Source organism: Synchiropus splendidus, chromosome 2 (genome assembly GCF_027744825.2).
Source record: "Synchiropus splendidus isolate RoL2022-P1 chromosome 2, RoL_Sspl_1.0, whole genome shotgun sequence".
Lineage (NCBI taxonomy): Eukaryota > Metazoa > Chordata > Actinopteri > Syngnathiformes > Callionymidae > Synchiropus > Synchiropus splendidus.
Genome location: NC_071335.1, coordinates 16630693 through 16653356, shown reverse-complemented (window position 1 = coordinate 16653356; position 22664 = coordinate 16630693). Strand labels below are relative to the sequence as shown.

The 22664-nt window shown below is 41.8% G+C and overlaps 2 protein-coding genes across 3 annotated transcripts; one reads left to right on the top strand and one right to left on the bottom strand.

Moving 5' to 3' along the window:
- The first annotated feature begins 11 nt into the window (after positions 1 to 11).
- LOC128754925 (transmembrane channel-like protein 6) lies at positions 12 to 16494 on the top strand. 2 transcript variants are annotated; one of them, XM_053857921.1, is made up of 21 exons: positions 12 to 70; positions 3009 to 3170; positions 5616 to 5746; positions 8135 to 8302; positions 8616 to 8771; positions 8831 to 8939; positions 9054 to 9138; positions 10309 to 10566; positions 11248 to 11450; positions 11532 to 11676; positions 12110 to 12265; positions 12335 to 12510; positions 12580 to 12670; positions 12740 to 12837; positions 12901 to 12996; positions 13072 to 13147; positions 13293 to 13426; positions 13502 to 13678; positions 13746 to 13824; positions 15286 to 15372; positions 15444 to 16494. In XM_053857921.1, the coding sequence occupies exons 2-21, from the start codon at positions 3115 to 3117 to the stop codon at positions 15456 to 15458; spliced, it is 2496 nt and encodes an 831-aa protein (XP_053713896.1). In that variant the 5' UTR covers positions 12 to 70; positions 3009 to 3114; the 3' UTR covers positions 15459 to 16494. The 2 variants fall into 2 exon arrangements, with proteins under 2 accessions (XP_053713896.1, XP_053713897.1); XM_053857922.1 differs by lacking the exon at positions 12 to 70 and adding an exon at positions 284 to 401.
- A 411-nt stretch (positions 16495 to 16905) lies between these two features.
- Positions 16906 to 22246, bottom strand: LOC128754165 (palmitoleoyl-protein carboxylesterase notum1a-like). Its single transcript, XM_053856583.1, has 11 exons — positions 21515 to 22246; positions 20850 to 20902; positions 20684 to 20779; positions 19080 to 19140; positions 18857 to 18915; positions 18693 to 18795; positions 18439 to 18630; positions 18277 to 18374; positions 18060 to 18207; positions 17940 to 17987; positions 16906 to 17424 (listed from the first exon to the last, which is right to left on the bottom strand). Exons 1-11 carry the CDS (start codon positions 21853 to 21855, stop codon positions 17109 to 17111), a joined length of 1515 nt encoding a protein of 504 aa, XP_053712558.1. The 5' UTR covers positions 21856 to 22246; the 3' UTR covers positions 16906 to 17108.
- Positions 22247 to 22664: the final 418 nt, after the last annotated feature.

Below are 22664 nucleotides of genomic sequence, written 5' to 3'. Positions count from 1 at the left end.
GCTCCGGTCTACTCTGACTGACAAACACTGGCGACCTCAGATACTACCGGTTTATAAAGTATTCCAAGTGGTAAGTGGATTAATCGACCTTTGTTCTGCATCAAAACATCATCACGCTTGTAGTTTTTGTTACGTTGGATCGTCAATAAATGTGTCGTCAGGCGTTTCTAATGTCACAAAGATGAAGTCGCTGTAACTAGCTCAAGCAGTCAACTTTTTATTTCGCCTCCAAACAACAGAAACAACTCAAAATTAGTCGTTACGTCTTCACTCCAGCTAAGGTTGCTAATTTGACAAACTTCCAAAAAGGATACCGATGATTAGTGTCGGGTGACCGAGCAGTCGTTTGTGCAATGACAGCTCTGCTTATCGGCTGCCTTTGTTTGGGTCTTCATTCGAATGTGAGTTTGTCACTAGTGTCCGGGAATCACAGTCTCTTGACTCCTGGTGCAGACGCGCTTTCACCGGCTTTGTCGTTGTGTACATGATATATATATTGTGTATATATTTTAGCCGGATTGGAGGTGAGAAGTGTCAACGATAGAACTTTTCACAATATTTGTACTGCCCCTTCCTCATTTATATTTATGTGTGGAGCTGTTCGCAACCGAGTTCGCGGTTCGAGTTCTCATCCGGTGTAAAAGTATGTTTTGAACAGTCTTCTGTCACATATAGAAAATACAGTAAATTCTCCCAAACCTTGAATTAATTTGACTTTTTGAGTGTTGAAGGCTATGTTGAATTATGGCCAGCCAGCCAGCAACCCGCTTGATCTGCTGGGTCACTCATTTATATTAACTTAAGAATGTACTACAGCAACATTTCAAAGGCTGATGGCCGTGTAGTGGAAAATAACTTTTCCCGTCTTTAATTTCAGCAAGCTGTGACCTAATAAAACTCGAAAATTACACCTTCACGTTACAACTTCCTAATGAATGGGTCAGCACTTTGAAACTGGCACCAAATACACATTTCTCACCAGTGAATCCTCCAAAATAGAAAAATAATCTTTTTTTTCCCTACTTTGTTTATTTTCAACATCTTGTTATTGCCAATAATGTGTAACTTAAACCAAACCCCTTTTCTACCGGGTCTTGGTCCAACTATAGACGTACAGCATGTGCTAAAAATGACCGTCCTGCTTGTGTAATCACACATTACATCACTTCTGAAGAATCACCTCCCACACTGTCCAATTATCTTAGTTGGAACTGGCATACTTTTTTTAAGACGAGTTATTGTTGCATTTGAAACACATTTTTGAAAGGCCTTGATCAAACGTGTATCTGCGACATTGTTTCTGTTACTGTGTAGCCTGTCATCGCGACATGATTTTTTTTCCTAACTGCACGTGTTTCTTGACTATTCTTGGTTTGTTCCATTGAATATTGGACCGGGTTGTAGTCACACAGTTAAAACAGGCTTCAGCTGCCACCACCAAGAGTTTTAAATTGTCCTATTGTTACATTCAAATTTGGGTAATTATAATGAAACTAATAGTTTTGAGTAGGTGTCTAAGAAAATATCGCAGTACTTGATTGCGTGATCTTGTCTTGATATTTTAAGTTGTATATCGGTGTTTAATACATAGATACTTGGCTATACTGCTGCATTTGTGACGTTTAATACTAACTTTTCTTTTTGTACACTGGAGGTGTTTTGTTGATTCAGGGAATGAAATATATCTCTATTGGACTGTGGAATTCAAGTGAAAATCTAACTGAACTGACATCATAACAGTAAAGTTGTTTTCATGCACGTGATATTGTACTGCATTATCTGATTTTCCCTCTTAAGTTGATGGTTTTTATTAGAATATACTGCGGAACTTACAGTAACACAATATATTGCAATATATCGTATTACCGTTCCTGTATCGTGATGTGTATCGTATCGCAAGATACCTGCCAATACACAGCTCTAGTCCTGAGTGCAGTATTCTGCAGCTGATCAGTGGAATAGTTACTTGACTATTTCATAAATATTCTCAAAAAATAGATGTGGTGAAAATCCTGAAGTCATAGATATTGATTTATACTTCCTTACTCTCGAGTAATTCACATTTCTAGCTGCAGCCGTGGTTTAAAGGCAAACAAATGGAAAAACAAAAGTCAAATATCTAATAAGAAAAAAAGCTTGTTCAACTGTACCAATTATTTTGCTTGAGATAGTTATAAGTGTTAAAGATATAGAATAATGGAACAACAATATACAGTTAAGTAGTACTAATAATGTGGCAAACATGTTCTAACTTAATTTTTTGATCCACAACCGGGATGATGCTTCTTGGTGAACTGAAGTGTTTTCAGAGTCTGGGTGACTGTACTGCCCATATGTGCTTTTTCCCACTACCAGAAACCCATGAAGATGGTCTGTGTTATTATGTGAGAGCCACATTCTAAACCACAGTCTATGTAAAGTGGCCTGTGTGTACTGCACAGGAGTTGCAGTAGTCACGATATTGTCACATGGTTCTTGTTCACTTGACATGCTAGTTCACAGTAGCTGTTCTTATTTTAAGTCTCTAAATCTAAGAATCATTTTGAAAAAGTCGAACAAGAAATGTATTTGAGAATGTGACTTCCAGAGTATTTCTATCAGCCCTTAGTTTCATGCAGTCATAGGTTTATTCCCCATTACAAGCCTGAGGATTGTCCAACGCAGCAGCTGTTCTCTGAAGGTGGAGCATGACGAAGCTCACACTGACTTGAGTCAGAGACTTTGTGTTCGCATGTTTGAGGCTTCGCGTCTACACACTGTGACAAAGCATTATTGTGTGCTGGTCATCAACACTCATGGTGACAGCAGCCTCCTGTCACAATAATATATTCCAGTGAGTGACGATGTGACATTTTCAAAGAGTTCAGTTGTTGTTTTCAGCCGGTTTGACGTTGTGCTTCAGTTCACTTCTGTGAGGACAAGTAGAAACCTGACCACTGTACTTCAAATTCCTGTGCTCTGTAGTGTTTTTCTGCTCTCACTCTTCCACTTCCTTTTCCCCTCCCCAGGTAAAGGAGTGATCACCATGGTGGGTGTGGCCTGCAGGTTGGATCAGGTGAGGGTGTGATTCCCGCCGCACAGTGTTGGAGGCAAACATATCTGGACTGAAGAAGAATGGCTCGGAATGTGAACTTTGACCTGAACCACCCTCAAATGGAAGCCGGGCTTGAGTAAGTTTCTACTGTGTGTTTGCTATTGTTGTACTGTTGCATGGAAGCCATTTGGGCTTTGAAATCTGAGGAAACGGTGCAGAACAAAACCAATGAACAGTGGCATCATATCAGCTTGTTTTTTTACTCTGTGACAGTGAAGAAGTAGGAATATATGTTTTAGGTAATTTACCATCTCACATTGTCCATACTGTACATTGTTGTGAGTTAACTGTTACCTTTTGTGCCGTGCTTATGTGAGAGCACTGAACCTGCTCCGCTGTCATCTGTTTCCTGTCTGGGTTTTTTTCCTCTCACAAAGCAGTAGGTTCTGTTTCTGTGAATCTTGTGGGCAATGCTTTCACCAAACCTTCAACTCACACGCAGAACATAGATTGATTCGTTCTGTCTGTTCATGACTGTAGAGAAATGCCCAAGACTGTTGAAACTGTGAAACTTAATGAGATATCTATTTAATAGTAATTTAGTGTATAATAGGGACACAATACATTTTCATTCTGTTCTATGTGTTGGACATTACAGTCTCTCTTGAAACTGTTTTATGATTAAACTTAGAGGATTTTGTCTCCAACATGATTATTTGTTTATGTTTAAATATAATAGTTAACTAAGTGTAGAGATGAGAAATGCAATGTTTCACGTCTCTGGTAGAAGCCGCCCGTGTCTGACAGACTGGTCTATAATAATAATAATAATAATAATAATAATAATTATAATTATTATTATTATTATTATTATTATTATTATCAGCCTTATTTAGGGGTTAGGGCCGTCTGTCTGCTGTATCTCGTGTCTCTTAACAGTTTTCTTTAACTATGGACCAGTCTGGACGCATTTCCTATATGCTATCAAAGAAATATTAGAAATAATGTAAATAAATGATCATTTAGTCATATTCCATTCTCGAAATCATGATACATACTGCCAGTCCTTTGTCTTGTGTGATGAAAAACCTTATCACAATTCTCTCTCCTAAAATTTTTCATTGCCTTAGTGAAGATTTCGCTAATACCGTTTTAGAATTTGTTGATGGTCCTTAACTGATGCCAGGGTGTAGCATTAGCGCTGCCTGTGAGAGTGTGTCCATGATCAGTGAACCCTAATGGGGACGCGGAAGAGGATGCCGCTGACAATACCGGAGACAATATCCAGCTATTTTCTCCACGGTGTTTGGAGGAGGCGCCAGCACAGTGGGAAACCTGCATGTGTTGATGTGAACCAAGGCAGACGACCGCATCAGAGAACCTATGAGGACCACTCCATCTAATAAAATAAACACAGATCCAGAGACTCAGAGTCGACCAGTGTCATTATCAAAGGTTCCTATATATATCCAGTATTAAAGTTTAAAACTGCGATCATGAACCAAAGTCCACCACACTCTCCACAACTGTCACACGGCAGTGTCGGCTGTCAAACGCCGCGGAGCTGGTCATGTATACACGTCCAAAGCAGCGAGTGATCCGTGTGTTTATCGAATTTATCGTTGGATGCAGAATTGTCATTGTGGAGATTGTGTTTGGTGGTGTACGATAAGTTATCTCCCATCCCTACTCTGAAACGTAATGAGATTTCTATTTAATAGTAAACAATCTACTGTATGTGCAGACATTTAAGAGTCAAATGGAGCAAACTCTGGGGTTTCTCTGGGGTGTCATTCCAGGACCCCCCTGCAATGGATGGAAACCAGTTGATTAGAAGTCTTATTTTTATTTTTTAAATTGTAAATATTGAGAGCTTTTAAAAACCCTCAAACTTTCCCATGTTCTTTAAAAACTTTCCCACAGTCTCCTTGGCACGTGGAGGAGCTTCACTGTCTGTTTAGTCTTCCTCCAGTGCTTCAGCGCCTGAACCTTAAGTGAAAAAAAAAAAGAAAAAAAATCACAAGTTTACCCGAACTCCACAGAAACACTCCAGTGGAAGGGAATCACATGTTGAGTTGATCTGAACGACAAAGTGGGACACTGAATGTGCAGATTAGCTGCTCTGTGGTGCCACTTATCATCGTCCGGCATGGTGAGCTCTTGAGAAGAACGGTGTGAGAAAGTTGTCTTAAAACTTTTTGTGTTCTTCCACCTCACTTTGTGCATAGTGTTGGACAGTTTAATCTGTCAATTTATGACTCAACCTGTCTGGAGGAAATCCATCCAAGCAGGGATCACATGCTAATGGAAACCGATGTTGCCTCAAGCTGGATTCAAACCGGTTTAACCAGTGATCTAATTCATCTACTTGAGTGCAGGAACAGTATGAAATATGGAACGTAACTCACCTCAAGCACTCAATGAAACGTGGTGATGGATTTTCTGTGGCTTTAATTCGTTGAGGGATCCCGTATCACAGAAACATTATCGGATTTGTGTTTCATGAATCGTTGTTCTCTGCTTGGGATTTTGCTATGTCTACGTCTCACAGTTTTGTCGATCTTTCGACTGTCTTTGACAGAAGTCCGGTTGATGAGGAGGGTGTTCATGACTCGTTTCACCAACTGATAAATGAGCAGACACAGAGAGGAGCGAGGTCTGATGCCTTCGAGCTGCAGCCGCTACAAGAAGACCTGGAGCAGGAGAATGAAGGTACGCATTCACACATTTGCATCTAAGTCCCAAGGCTTCTCTGTGAGATGTAGCAAAATGATGGAGTCACTCACAGAATGCAAAATGTCACACCCCTTATGCAGACAAACGAAAAAGATCAAATTATATTGGACAAAATAAGTTTTTCAGTTTTTAAGGGTCTTTATTCTCTGTAATGTCAATGTGAGAGAATCTGCAGGTCGACCATGTGTGTCTCCCAGACATGCTCAATAAGCAGTGTGACCATGTCGTGACCACTCCTTAGACTGGGTTACAATGAAAAGCTGTTGTGAAGACATGCATCTGTCCTGTCAACAAGATGCCACAGATACCCAGTTGTTTTTAAACCTGATGTGCGTCTGACTTGACCACAAGCCTTCACGGCTAACTCAATTCAAAACCTAATTACTTTTATTACTTTTACACTACAAACTAAATGCAGAACCAAATAAATGCACTGCAAGATGTGAAAAGATAAAGAAACATTATGAAGTTGAGGCAAAAAAAAATTCTGGGAATTCCCCAAATAAAGATCATCTAATCTAAACCGGAATAAAATCATGCAATTGCATGAGACTGTGGGAAAAAATCTAAACTGTTATTTTAAGTAAACGAATAAATAAATTATATATGTTTTTTGCCATATTTCCCCCCCCTTTCTTGAGATGTAACCACATTTTCTGCTATTTCTGTAAATAGCATGCCAAAACAGCCAAGTGTCAGAAGCTACAATTGTTCACAAATTACAAGGGATTTTCTACAGAACTTTCGACCGAGGTGCCATTGGTGGTGTGCCTTGGGAATTTTTTCAATGAAAGAAGGATGCCGTGGTTTAAAAAGGTGGAGAAACACTACATTAGTGCATACAGTTATGCAGGTTGAACCTCGCATATAGCACACAAAAACAAAGATTTTGATTCATTATCATTTTACAGAAAGAATCTTAAGACTTCCAATGGTTATGTTAGTCGTTGGTGAGAGTCGTGCTGCGCATCTATCCAAAGAAAAGTCCAACACTGATGAACACATGATCCGAAGTTTAATCTTGTGTGTGTTTTTCAGATTTTACGCAAAAGGTTGTTCTGTATTTTGTGTGTTATATTCATTACTGCCAGGAAAACATTTATCTCACTGCAGCAAAATCATGCCTCAGAACATACACAACCACGCATTTCTGGCACGCTCTCAAATATTAGTCAAGTGTCTATTACAGTAATTGGTCTATTATTATTATGTTGTGAGTCATTTGTAACGCAAAACTCTGCTGTTGCCAACTCAGCACTGGTTTTCACTCACTGGTTTCTTCACTGAACTGACATGATTTAAACTAACCATCTCTGTGTCTGCACTGTTTACTTGTGATGTTTTTAGTTTAGTAGTTATCAGGCTTTTACCTAGCAGGGTGTTGGTACTGAAAATTACTACTACTACTACTTTGTTTTTCACTTTACATGATTGTTGGTGCGCTACAACTATAAAACCAGCTGTGTGGGAATAGCATGTTAATTATTGAATGCCCTCTGGATGTGTTGTGTTCATATGGTTGTGTGAGAGGTGTGACGAAGTTGAGTGTGACGATAACAGTCTGAACCATGATTCACTTTATTTGCAGCAACACAAAGTGCCTCATTCATCACAAAATTTCCCAGCAAAATGTAGGAAATGGTGTTTTCTACAGCAAAAAGGGGACGCTCACTAGGAAAAACTTACTTTTAACTTGTTCAAGTCTCTGTTATTGACATTACACAACATAAGTGAATTAAACAGAAAGATGTCTCTTTAGAATAGGTGATTAACTAGCTGATTCACATTGTGAAGTCTGGCTTATTGCTTCCTTTTTTAGAGGAGGTTGCCTTATCCAAATCGTTGGCTAATGTTATGTGTGTACTCATTTGTATTTTGTATGAGTAATGGCTTTAGACCCGGCCGCCGTGCAAGTGTGGACCTGATATTTCGACACGCACTCAGCTGAGTTACTTACACCATCGCAATCTCTGCCCTAAATCATTGCTACGTTGTACCACCGTGTTTCACATGTAAACAACGGATCTAAATCTAACCTGAAAGGTTCAGCTGCTTTTGAGCAAATCTCATGTCTGCATTGCTGTTCAAGCACTGCTGTGAATTGCTACAAACAAGCGTCTTTTCATACAATACACGTTAAGGACTTTGTCAAACAAAACTTTCGTATTGAAAATCCACCTTAACAAGCGCCGCTCTCTTCAAATGGCAACATTTTCCCGGGAAAACAAAGGCAGGTTAGCTTAGCCTTACATGACTCTACAAATATCTCGGGGCTCGCAGGCGCGTCCTCCAGTTGTCAGTCACTGTGACACACCGATTGTTCAGCATGATGAAAGTCTTGTATTCTTTATTTGTTTTTCCAAGATGAAATCTTGTACATGCCTGACTCCAGAGGGGACCTCAGGGATCAGAGGCGTCATGGGAGAGGAGAGGACCTCGTTGAGGATGAAAGCCAGACGGACCCCCTTATAGCAGATCGGTGGTCCTCAGCCACCCTGAAGATCCTGTCGTCCATGCCCAGTCGCACCATTGGTAGGTTCAAGCATATATTGTTGCAACTCATCTGTAAATCATTCCTGCTAAACTCTTAGATCGAGAGTTGTTGTTGGAGTTGTACAAAGAGAGACTGCTGGGAAGCTTCATTGATTAAATATTTGTCTGTGTAGCGATGATATTTGCATTGTCATGACCTTCTATTGTATTAACGCTCGGGCTGCAGCACCACAAGTGCACCTGTCTGTCCTTCATTTAAAGACCATGTACCTTCAAGGTTGAGCCCAGTGTGACTTACAAGCGTCCCGAAATACAAGGCGATCTTTTATTTGTGTCACATTGATGACTGCAGGCCGCAGCAGAGGAGCCATTATCTCTCAGTACTACAACAGAACCATGAAGCTGCGGAGACGCAAACAGAGCCGGCCCACCATCCACGAGTTCTCTCGCTCAGCCAGGCCCAGCATCCTCGGCTACGGCATGGAGACGGACGGCACTGAGGAAGAAAGTGAGAAATTCGTTGCGTGAAGTTCGCAGATCAGAGTGAAACCATGATTTGTGCCACAGCAAAGAAACGAGAACGGCTGGTGAACAACCTGCAGAATCTGTCTGTGAGTGACCGGGTCAGGATGCTGCGAGGGATGCCTCTGAGTGTCCCTGAAAAAAGGGAACTTAGGTGAATCTTTTGTGCTTTTATGACTTGACTCATCATATGTCATATGCAGAGTAGAGACTTGATATTCCAGCTTCAAATTTTATCCCATCACTGACTGTATCACATTTCCCACAGGAGGTTAGCATTACAGAAGGAGCGCCGCACGCTCTCAGGCAGCCAGATTCCCTGCTACAGTCGACTCAAATATTACATCATCATTGTGAGTAACCACATCGCCTTTGTTATTCTTGTTATTTTCCCTCAAGAGGCAGCTTGTGACAATGTGAGTTTGAGGATGTACTATATATTATTATTAAATTAGATGCTTATGGTGCATCCCATTTGCGTTGGGTGTGGTGCCGCCCAGAGTATTGTTTATTAAGAATAGAATGATTCTGTTATTCCTCGTAAATTTACAAAAATGTGTCCAAAACAAATTCAAACTCAGTTTTTTTTCTTGTATTGTTGCATAGTTTTGGCTGTTAGTGATATAGTGATATAGTAATATTCAATTTCTCGATATAATATAACTTTTACTAATCTTAACTTAACATTTTTGAAAATCGATATGCCAGTTGTAATACATATGGTATGAAATTACAGCCACTCTTTAGTATTATGTAGTACTATGGGACATTTAACCTAAATAAACTTCTTATTCATATGTGTATTCGCAGCCTGTTACCCTGTAATTATTAATTATGTAGTAGTGTTTATTGTCTTATTAAGACATAAACAAAAGTTCACTCTACACAACGTGGTAATTACAAAGTACTAACCATAAATAAGCAAGTCATTATTTTATAATTGGTTAAAGTGTGACCAGAATTACAGTATGTATGTACAGATGTAAAAGTCTGAAGGTAGCAATCTGTCTGGAAATGGGAAATGCATTTTCAAAGCGCAGATATAAGATTTATTTTCCTCTCTGCTTTATTTTCGTCTCTCCTTTTCAATCCCTGAGGAGTTGCTGTTGTATGGATGCTTTTGAGTGGGATTAATATAAACCTCTTCTAAAACTATGAACAAATTCCCATTCTGTCATTTATCTACATCACTAAATAAAGTGCAAGATGATCTATCCGTTGAACATTTAAGTAGTTTTTTTTTTTTTTTTAAATGAAACATGGAGGGGCTGCTGGGAGATGATGCCACTACTGTTGTTGTTGAAAAAAAATGTGTGCGTTAAAGTGAGAAGAACTGCTGACTGAGGGGCTACGTGGAGGAGGTTGGGAGTGTGGAAGAAACTCAATTTAATTAACTTATTAGAAATAGTCTTGGCATGCAAAGTTGGCCCTTTTTCCTCCATTACCCGGAATGTTTTTTTTATAAAGGTTATGACTATATTAATGCTTACGCTTGTGGTACTGAGTTCTCTTTTGTTCCTCAGGCTGTGAGACATGGCTGGTACAGCTTGCTCTCCTTCCTTCACTCCCTCCAGTTGTGGCAGGTGGCCCTGAAGCGAGTGAGCGGACGTTTCGGCACTGGAGTCCTCTCTTACTTCCTCTTCCTCAAGACCCTCCTCTTCTTCAACCTCTTCCTCTTCCTGGTGACCGGTGTGTTCTTGGTGCTTCCACAAGCGGTGCATCCTCCGAAACTGTTGCAGGAGAGACCAAAGTTCGCAGGATTGGAGCTGCTCACTGGAGCGGTACGCCACCAGACCCTGCATTTAGTTGTGATACCATCCATCCAGATGCTTAATCTTGGTGTAGTTTCGAATATCAACTTGTGAAAGTCGTGTGAATGCTGTCGCGATTTAGTCACAACACTCTTCAGTGATACGAAGTATAAAGCAACAGACTGTTACTTTCTAAATGCTAAAAACAATCAACATCTGGCATAAAGAACGTAAAGTTGATAGTAAGTCCTCATCATGGGATTGGTAAAGAGTAAATAAATATCTTTCACAAGCCATTAAAAAGTCCATTAACACACATCATGTCTAATGACTTCTCAATGATAAGAATCAATAGTCTTACACTTTCAGAGAAAAAAAAACATGTCAGTGGTGAGAGTCTGACTGGATGGTGAGGCATGATAGTGCATAACTTCTTTCTGCCAGTAAACATCTTGCAAATGGTCCTCAAAATGAGGAAGGTGCTAAAACGTGTCATTTTCACCCTCACCACCAGTCACGTGTCACCAGCTATGGAGAGGATGGAAAGAAATGTGTTTTTGTTTCAGATTTTTTTTTATCATTCAAATTCAGTCACACAGCATGTTGGTATTTGGCCTTGCTCTTACACTTCCTGTCAACCAGTTCGAGTTCTGTCATGTTATTACAAGCTTGGGTGCCTGAATTAAAATGTTGAGTCTCTTTCTGTCGCAGGGTTATTTCACAGACACAGTGATGTACTATGGGTACTACTCAAATTACACGCTATTGAGAGGTTGCGACCACGGGGGGAAGAATGAGTCCGACCAGACCAGTCCGGAGTGTGAGCCCGGACGCCTCTCTTACAAAATGCCTCTTGCCTACTTCTTCACCATCAGCATGTCTTTCTTCATCACGTGTATTATACTTGTTTACAGGTAGGTTGTGGTGTTGGGATTTATGAGTCACAAAATTCCCCTGCATCTTTTGACATCCGTTTTTGTTGTCTGTCACGGCAGTATGTCCAAAACATTTGGGCAGAGTTTCCGAATCGACAAATCTCACAGTATCCTGGCCATGAAGGTGTTCTGCTCCTGGGACTTCAAGGTCATCAAGGGCTCTTCAGTGCAACTCATGTCTGAGAATATCTGCACTCAGATCAAGGTGCAAGTCCACACGCACACACACACACACACACACGCACGTACCTCCATTCTTGTGGGGACCATTCATTGCCATAATGCTTATCCCAGCCTCTCATCCTTAACCATCCAAAACAAACAGCTAACCTTAACCAGGACTTATACTCAATTATAATAGCCCAGTTATTTTGAAGTGTTCATCCTCAAATTGAGGCTTTACCTTGTGGGGACTGGCAAAAATGTCCCCACAAAAGTAGGTGTTTAGTCGAAAAACTGGTCACCACAAGGACAGATGACTAAGTACATGCACACAGGAAGTTTCCCACCTCTCTCTGCCATGTGACCGCCAGCTTTCTTCTCTGTTAATCCTCTCCAAGTCTCAGCTTCACAATACCCATCTGTACCTGGTTGGTGCGTCCCACCGTTTCTTGGCTGACAGCTGTTTGTCCATGCAGGAACTGCTTGCTGAAGTCAATCATAAGAAGGTCACCATCACCATGTGCCAGAGACTGCGGAAGCTGATGATTCACACTCTGGCCTGGTTGATTTGCATCACCTGCAGCACAGCCTGCTTGCTTGGCATTTACTACTTATCAGAACACATGCACCAGGTGAGAGTTCATCTGAAAAGTGACGACCACTTAAAAAGCCCGAGCACAGATTATGTCTTCTCCTCACAGAACCTCCAGCATAGCGTCCGCTTCATTCAGGACCCGCTGGTGAATGAGGCCAGTCTTCTGGCACTTCCTGTGGTTGTGTCCCTCATAAACATGCTGTTGCCAGGCCTGTTCTACTTGGCAGCCTGGATGGAAGACTACGAGTCACCGTCCGTACGCACATATGTGGCCATCTGCAGGTGCACAGCGGACTGAGAGAGAGTCAGTGGTGATAAACTGCTGCTTGAAATTCTCGACGTCTTTTTCAGGAACCTGATGTTAAAAGTGAGCATTCTCGGGGTGCTCTGCTACCACTGGCTGTATCGAGTGGCTTCCAACCCGTCGAGTATTGGCCTGCCGGTAACACACATGAGGTCCTCAAAGCCTGCAGTATAAAGAGACTCAGGTTTGTTTTAATGTTTCCCGCAGTGTTGGGAGACGTTTGTAGGGCAGGAGCTTTACAGATTCCTGCTGATGGACTTCATCTTCACTCTGCTGGACACTCTGTGTGGGGAACTGCTTTGGAGGTGAGCGGGTTGTTTTTTTCACTGCATCTGTTGGCTTCTCTCATTGACTTTGTTGCTGTGCAGGGTGTTTTCTGAGAAGGTGCTTCAGAGACGGAGGAAGCCTGTGTTTGATATCGTCAGGAACGTATTGGAGCTCATCTATGGACAGTCATTGGCCTGGTAATTGACGCTGCTCCCTTGGTTCACACAAGTCTGTTAACGCCCCTTTGTTGAGATTCAGATCCCTTCTTTCAGGTTGGGAGTTCTTTTCACTCCGCTTCTGCCTGCTGTGCAGATACTGAAGCTGCTGCTGCTCTTCTACATCAAGAAGGTCAGCCTCTGCTGCACATCTGGCATGTTCTGCTCTGTGGCTGCATTTACAAATATATATTTGTGTTGCTGCAGGTCAACTATTTATTATGACTCCTTAAGCTATGATATTTCAGCGACCTTTGACCCTGTCTTTTCCATCTCAGAGCAGCGTGATGATGAACTGTCAGGCCCCCAGGAAGCCCTACAGAGTCAGCCAGATGACTACGATCTTCATCACGCTTCTCTGCTTCCCATCTTTTCTCGGCGCCTCTGTGTGCGTCACATACACTATGTGGAGGTAACACACACTTTATTTAATAGTCCATGATAACCAAATACTGAGCAACAGCCATCCGTTTTTCTCCGTCCGCAGCATCACCCCGTCGTCGTCCTGCGGCCCGTTCCGTGAGCTCAAAACAATGTTTCAGGCTGGCAAAATCTGGGTGCAAGAACTGGAAAAAGACAACCCCAAACTTTCAGTGCTAGCCAGTGTCCACACATATCTAGTGGAAAACCCATTTTTCCTGTTTGTGGGAGCTGGGATCTTTCTGTGAGTGAAGTGGTCCAACTGTTAGCCTGTACTGTTTTAAACACATCTGCTGGTTTCTTTCCTGCAGCATCGTCATTTACTTCCATATCCAAGTTGTGGATGGCCAGAGAAAGATCATCAGCTTGTTGCAGGAGCAAATACAAAATGTAAGTCATTTATGAAGCCACAATTGAGGCTTAAAGTATACACTTGTTTATTAAATCTGTGTTCCCTGAAGACCTTCAAGTCTAATAGCACACATTCTTAACTGAGCCTTTTCATGTGCTTAAGCGGTGGCAAAAACATTGTACAAAAAATGCGTCTGAAGAGACCGCCACAGTCTCCGTCTTTATTGTGGCTGCGTGTTCATATTTAATTTAGGTGCAATTCACTGTGATTTTATTTTTTGACTCAAGTAGCTGCATTATGAAAGAGAAAATGTTTTTCTTAACTTTTCTTTATCAGTTGGATCATCATCATCTACTTGTGACTGTGGTTTTCCTGCTTGTCAATCTAGTGACTGTGGGACCCCTGGTGGTGACTATGGATGCTGCTGATACAAAGAAACCAGATTATTTCAAGCACTTGATCTCTGTTCGTATCATTCATTTGCCACAGTGACTCCTGTTACAGTGAGAATGGTTGACGTTTGTTTTATTGTCAGGCAATAAGGTGACTTTGCACCCCAAATTTGAGGTTTTTGGCACACATCCTTACTGTCCAGTTGCTCACTGCCGTTCATGATGGCCAATTAAAAATGTTCTTACGTACTTCATAAAACTTCAGAAAATATTATTTGTCGGAAAATAATGGGTGAATTTGCAACACAATGACTTCTTAAAAGTGGATACTAAGCAGAGCTCAGCTCAGTGTTTGTGCTCAAGGTGTATCAAGTTGTACTCTATATCTCCTTCTAGCGAATTCTTTGCTCTTTATATACATGAATAGTAGCACAGTGGTAAACACATGGGAAAACCAATTCATGGAAAGTCATCAACACACTCATCGCTGTGGGTAATTGGACTGCGACAAGTCAGTTGCATGTAAATGTTGTTGAATTTCAAAGTAAAAAATGTGTCTGCGGAACTGCTGGCGCCACCTCAGCCATTTTTCAGCGCCACACAACTTCTCAAATTGTTTACACTTGCACAGTAGGGCATAAACATAAAGCCACTTTGACGCTCAATGTCTGTTTTTCTTCAAATAAAGTCTTAATTCTTTTATCAGTATAGTTTGGGAAATAAAAAATGAAATTATTGGATACTAAATTACTAGTGGAATTGGAGTCGTGACTAATGTCTCAGAAAAATGACACGGCTTCCTTTTTCTAAAGAATTAAAAAAACTGTGAAACCACAGTTTGGCCACACAGCAAAAGTGTGTGAGTCAGAATGTCTGCACTTAATGTTGAAATTCCCCTTTGAGGTTAATCACCTAATACTTCGACGTTTGTCAAACGTATTTAATGACTGTGGTTTTATATACAATAACAGTCTCTGCCTCTTCAAACCGTCTTCAGCTGCAATAATAATCATCTTATAATTGATGCAGTAACTTGGATTAGGGTTAATCGAGTGTGCGAGTCTCATCTCAAAACCCATTTTCTGTTTTGTTTTTTTTTCTCCTCAGGAGGGAGAAGACAAAAAATTCCTCATCACTCGTCTGCAGTCCGTCCATGAGAAGAAAAAGAGTCCAGCTCGACGACTCACCAGTCAAGTGAGTGATCGTTTCAGACCGTCGCAAATGCTTTTCATTTTCAAAGCTCATTTTCAGAGTGTCTTTTCCAGGACTCTTCCTGTTGAAACCAAACCTCTGTGGTCCTGGTCTGAAGACGTCTCTCCCCCTCCCCGGCCTGGCAGCACTGGAACATGGAGAACTATCATCAACCTTCAGTGTGGGCACAATTTTAAGGGGCGAAAACAGGGCATCAGTCCACTTTTTATTACTCACTAAGTTTTAATGACATGATATACATTATGACCACCCTGCCATCATCGTTTCACCATTCAACTGGCAGCTTTTGTTCTGTGTTTGTGGTCAGCGCGGTTTATGAGTGGTTGCTAGCTGGGGTTATGGATCAAAACAGGATGTTAAAAGCCCTTTTTGATAAAACTTTTACATAAAGAAGTTGATCAAGACTTCCTCCTACTGAGCTGTGTAGCCGTAGGTCAGTCCAGAAACTCAAAAACTGCTGTGGCTCACAGCATGGCGACACTTTTCTGTCTGGAGCTTTTAGCACAATGAGAACAATAGTAGTTTATTTGTTGGATAGCAGCTAATGAGAGACATCAATGAGCTGTGTCCTTCCTCAGATCCCCACACTTCCTTCCTTAAACTGCATTTGAATGCACTCACGAGGCAGCAAAAAGGGAAAACGAATTAGGTGGTCATAATGTTTTGACTCATAGTGTTTTGACAGTAAAAGGATCTATATTTGCATATATTTTCATCTCTTGAAGTAGCACTTTGATTGAAACTGTGACAATATTTTAACCTCATTTGCTCAAATAATTGTATTTTAAATGTTTTTGTATGTGTTTTTATGTTGATTTAGTAAAGGAGAATGATTGTACAGGGCCTTACTTTAGTGGAAGTTGACTGTTGTTTTGTTCGGAAGACAAGTTTGTAATCGTTTATTAAATTATCTTTTATCATGTCTGTGTGTAGCCTCTGAAGAATTATGAAATGTTGGGTTTGTTTACCTTAGATTTTGGAACTTGATTTGATGTCTTTGATCTATCTTTTTCAAATGTTATTATCATATTCCAAATAGTTAATTTCACAAATTACAAATGTGTTATTGTATATGGGTAAAATTATGTATTCGTATATAATATAATTCCAAATGTCTTCTAAATATTTAAGATTACATGATATCAGAAATGAATAATAAAGACAAATGAATAATTGATACACAAGATATTTGCGCTCAACAAAAGCCATTTTGGGAAATTGAAATTTATTTAGTAATGAAAATAAAAGTAAAAATCACTTCTTTTCATGAGTTTTTGATTATTCTCCTACAAAAAATTATAATGCCAAATGTTTCATAGCAATATTTCAAGTTTTGTTTTTATGTAAAAAGAAAAAAACATGTTTTTCTAAATAATCATTTTATTTTGTATTATTTACGTATTTAAACAGTCTCATTGCTGATTCAATAAAACATATCCTGCTTTGCATTATATGTCTAAAAGCAGATGGACTGCTGTCTAAAGAAGACATTGTAAGACATTGGATTGTGAACACTTTAATCATCAAGGTACATGTTTGGCAGAACTCATTCCATCATCACAGTAGCTATACAGTATATAAATATTTGTCATAGAAAAATAAATATGTATTTGAATACAACACATGATTTTTCCGTTGTGGCACCATTTACTTTTTTTTTTTTTTTTTTTTTTTGCCGAAACAACAAAACACCTAATCTCTTGAGTTTGTCACATGGATTAACTGCTGTTATTGAGCATGCCCAGTAGCTTCCCGGGGTCCATCCCTTGCTGCTGAGCGATGCGCTGCACGTCAAACCCCATGTGCTTCAAAAACTGGATCACACCCATCTCCTGTCCAGTCAGGTGGTCTCGTATCGTTGGGCACGAGGGGTTGCAATGTGGCCAGGGGCAGCTGTCAATCAAACGTGTCGGACATCCGTTTGTAGGTGGGTTCTTGCGGCTGCCGTTGCCACTTTTCTCCTGGAGACTGCGGTCCCAGCAGTGCAGGGCTCTGGGGAGGCTGGTTCCTTTCACCTGGATGTCCATCCAGGAGCTGCGGAAAAGACAAATATGGAGGGAATTGGTCATTGGACTTTTGGTTTTTGCATATGGTGCATTTCTGAGTATACCTGAAGAATCAAGACCCTATCTGCAAACAAGACAGTCAACATTCTCAAACAGAACATGGGGGTCCCACAAGGTTCTGTACTGGGTCCCCTACTGTTCTTTCAGTTCTTGAAATTGTGAAATTTGCTAGCATAAATTAGCCGTAACAGTTGTTTGAATGGCCGTGTGTGTCCAGTATCTGTTTTGATGGGATGAGAAGCTCAATCAGGAGGAGATGGAGCGACTCAAAGTAGAACTACTGCGCCTCTGCATCAAGAGCGAGTTGAGGGAGCCTCTTCTTCAGAGGCTTTCTGGACTCCTCAGCAGTGAGGTGTTCTGTGCACCTGGGTGATGGACTGACCAAAGATTGTGGGAAGGGGTCAGGCAATAGGGAAGTCTAGGTAAGGCTTCTGCTGCTGCCCACGATGACCCAGCCTCACGTGATAGAAGGCAAGTACTTACGTTCTAGTCATGAGCTCATGAGATAAGCACGCCGGAGCAAACATGGCTCTGCGGGAACACAACAGATGTTAAGTGCCAATGTATCTTCAGTGGAGTTTTATCATTCGTGTGCGGTCTTACGGAACATTCCGGAGAGTGCTCCTCAGCTCTTGTCCCAGGTTCTGTATGTACCTCCACTGACCCTCGTGCATTGGCTGTCCCATCAGGTGGACATTGTCGATGGTCAGCTGAGCCTCGTCGAACAGCCACTGCACCACAAACACCGGACCTGGAGGGAGAAGACGTCACTTACTCATCGGCTCCAAGATATAAGGCAGCGGTGCGTGAGGTCACCTACTTCTTAACAAGGGATAAACTTTATAGCCAAAGAAGCACTTCCACTCTTCACCCACATGAGCCTGTCTGCAGGTTTCTGGCACCATTCCACCCCAGTACCTGCACAGGAATGCAGGATTCAGACTCTGAATAAAGACAAAACCATCTCCCCCTCATGTCTCACCTGACGCCTCTCTTGATGGCCTCTGTCGGGGCACAGCTGATAGGGTCCAGGCAGTCGCTGTACTTGTACTGCTTGTTGTCCAGGAACCATCCAGAGTCCACCAAACCTCGCACCTGAACCCCCGTGTGACCTTGTACCTCCAGCTGCTTGGCCACCTGGTCCACATTCAGCAGGACGCCAGTCCCGCCCGCACTGGTGACAGCAACGGTGCGATCAGAGGAGGGAAGGGACGCTCACACACATGCTGGATTCACCTGCTTCCCGCCAGAAGGAGCACCTTAGCATGGTCCAGCCCTTTAGACAGCAGCTCCTTCACTACCTCCTTGATGATCAGAGAGCCCATGAACGCGTAGTGGCCTGGAAACAACAATGTTTTAAGCAGTTTAAAACAAGTCACGCTTGTGTTAGGGACACTTACCATCCACGCTTTTAGGAGTGGCTCCACTCCACACGTCACTAGAGCAGTAGGGGATGAATCTGCAACAGAGAGTTGAGGCATGTGTTTCACAGGAGTGGGCAACCTTCAGTGGACTACTTTGTAGCTCACACTACTGTGGGCCATGCACAAAGCTGACAACCTAACACACTGAATCGTCACACTAACTTTCCAGTATTTAAAAAAACACACAAAGTTCCCTTACACCATGTTGGCGTTCCACCAGTGCGGGTTTTCCTCTGGCTGAGGAGATAAGATTCCTGTGCCTGTGAAAAGTAGAAAAACACAAAAAGGATAACATCACTTTCCGATCTGTAGCTCTGACAACGACCAAAATAAGATGAGAGATGCGTAAACATTAGTCAGCGGAAGCTTGCTGGTGGTGAAGGGCCAAACAGGGGGGCACCCTGTGGTCAAACAGAGTGCGTCATCTAGGGGGCACTGAAGTAAAAACACTGCTTTATAATAAGTGAAGTAGGCTTTATGGTGACTTAAGTTATCTGTTTGCTTCATTTAGTTATGCAAAAATCGGAGACCTGCTTCCCTGTTTCCTTTGAAAAAGCGCTTTTGGTCCGTCTCCTGGTGGAAATGCTTCATGTTTTCCTCTCAAATGCAGCTGTATAGCAGACATCCAAAAGAATCTCAGTAGCCACCTCACTTGGCCACCCACTGGGTACAGACTCAGGGGCTCTACTCGAGTCACTCAGGGATGACGCCATCACTACACATTTTAATTTAAATGAAAGAAACTTTTGATTCAAAACAGATTCAATATACGTCTAGTGATGAAGCTGGGTGCCTCCCTCCTCAGGCTCTAGGTCCCTGTTTTCCTCTACGTTTCATTTACTTACTTTCAAACAATATTTGTGGAAAATACATTCTTTAGATGTCACAACTGGCAAAACGCCCTCATGCGAGTCTGTGTACAAAGAACAGGCAAAAACTTCTCTTAAATCTAGTAGAGTTTTATAACTTCTACCAGTGAAACCTGCGCACGGAGCAGTGAGAAGCCCAAACAAAGAATTCCCCTGATGCTGAGCCAGAGCTTGACATGAAAGATTGATGCAAGCTCAGCCGAGGAGCAAACATTTCTATGAATCTACTTCATTCAGAAAGCCTTTTTCACCGTGAGGGAAGTGAAAGCTACGGGTGCAAAAACACATATCATAATTGTGTGTTGCTGTGCTGAAGGTTCGTCATTTAACGTCAAACTTTTTTGCGTACCGGTAGTCCCTTTCAATATTTTTGTGTCTCGAGTTTCCTCCCTCAGACACAGTTTTCCTTTTACCTGCAGTTCCTAAATTTCCCAGCTAGATGTCACACTCCAGAAACATTGACCTTTTCTGGGTTGTGGCTATTTCTCGCTCAGTTGATCCCCTCCTTATAAATAAAAACACATAACATAAGATGAAGACTGCAAAATATTACATGCATCACATGCCTTTAATCCGTACTTTATATGACAACACCTATTAAATCACTCCATTCTGGCCTGGACCCTCCATCAAGTAATTCACTAAAGACTCAGAATAGAGACACTGCTTCTCCAGGCAGAAAGGAGTCAGTTGAAATAGGTTTATGCAGCACTAAAGAAAGTTATCAGAGGTGAGTGTTTGAGCTAGGAGGACATCACTGAGCTCAGAACTGAACTGAGATCCAGGACAGGATGAGCAAGGCCTCTTGAACAAGGCTCTGACTTGAACATATGGAACCTCCTATCCATATATGACCTCAGAGGAGGCTGGAAATATATATTAAAGCAAACGTTGCACTGACAAAGAAGAAGAGCAAAAATGTCTGGTGTCAAACCTTTTTTGGAACGTGGCCACTTGGCGGAGCTCATCAGTCTCCTCATGGTCTCATACCTGCTGTCACATGTCGGTCTGTTAAAGCAGTACCAGCCACCTGGGCAACACAGAACCATGTTTAGCAAGGGCATCAAGAGTACTGATCGATCAGCTAGATTCCTCCGCACCTTCCAAAAACAGCAGCCATCTCTTGCTGCCTTTTGACTCCCTGATGTAGTACCTGCATGGCACACAAGCCAAACACACCTATTCAGAACGTTACACACACAACACAGCACATTCTTTGATCCTGACTCCGATCCCGTTATTACACTGTGGTCTCATGTACTCCAAGTCTTGTGACTATTTTTATGACTCGATTCTACATTTATTCATTGTTTCTTCTTCTACAGCCATGGACCATTGAAACTTCATGTTTCAATTTCTTGCAAGAAGTGATGCCAATATTGATGCACCTATGCTTTTAATTGTCCATATATGTTATGTGACATTTTCTGTACTTTTTAATGCAAAATTATTGACCTTAAAATGCAGCCACTCTGAGGTAAATAGACATTAAGACTATTTCTTCTTATGATATAATGTGGAGTTGGATGAATTCACTGGGTAGTCTGACTGACCTGCTGCAGAGAGCAGATGAGAAATGCCAGTACTTGTTTTTACTTTTGTGTTATGGTAAACAGTGGCCCTCAAATGTGTGTAATTGAGCCATTTCCGGCCCCTAAAACGACACACACTGAATTAGTAGTTGTTCTCGAATATATTTTACGTTCAAAACTGAATCTTTTTAACGAAACTGAAGTGGGAATTTGGTGTTATTCATCCTTCTTACCCTGCTGGTGAGCCATCGTTACAGGTAACAGACGCGTTCCTCAAAAGATTCAGCTTCATATCCTGGTCCAGCTTCTGCGCGGAACATGGGTACAGCGACTGCGCCAGATTCTTTATTTGCACCATGAAATTGTCCACGTTTCCCGCTACGGCAGTGAAGTCCAAGGAGAAACTCTCAGCTCCGTCCACTCGCTCTCTCAAAGTTGGACTCTCCTGCGGCTGCGGTCTGCGAGTGGATGCTCGTCCGCCGCGCGCCTTCCGCGCCTCCGCCAGCGAACTCGCATGAAAGAGGAGCAGGAGCAGGCAGGAGCGCGCCGCGCACATGCCGCCTCTCATCTGCATCACTGGCTCTCACTGCAGGCGACTCCTCAAAGATAAGCCAGGCTTCGCACACAGCATCTCCGAGAGGTATTTAGAAAAAGTTCTCTCTGCACGTGTGAAATGAACTCACATTTCCTCTCGCCATTGCCACAGAACGAGGAACGCATCCAGTCAATTTGCTCAGGCGAGGTTCCGTCTGCTCAGTTAGTTCCGATCCAGTTCACCCGTAAAAGACGAGTGGTTTTATTCAAACCTTTCCTCCCCCTCCTGCTTCTTCACACGCCCGCCAGCCAATCGCGATTATCGCTGGATGATGTTCCTGCGCAAGGGCGTCATTTTGACACCAGGGGAGCGCATAAGCTGGAAGCGGCCCCTAAGCGGCCCCTCAACCCCCCATACCAGACTTGTCTTTGATGTGACCACCCTTTGAAGTGAGGAGTCAACATGCAGAGGTCTATTGCTGTCTGCTGGATGTTGTTTTGGAAATTCAAACTATCCTAAAGAGAATATCAGATTCCATGTTTAAAGTAATGTGATTATGTTACATAATCTTAGGGTTTGAAGAGAATGTTTGAGTAAATAAATAAAAAATAGATTTAAATACATTTAAGTATTTTTTCTATGTATTCAAGAAAAAACTATCAATGTCGCACATCACAAAGCTAGCAACACAGTGTTCTTTTAATTATTTTATTATTTCTAGAATGTCATGAGGAAGGAACACCCTGTTTTTAAGGAGCCTTTATTTCAGGACATGCAAAAGTCCACATAACTGTGTATTTGTGTAAGAGTTAGGAAAATGTATGCAATGCCACTGTCAAAAAATAAAT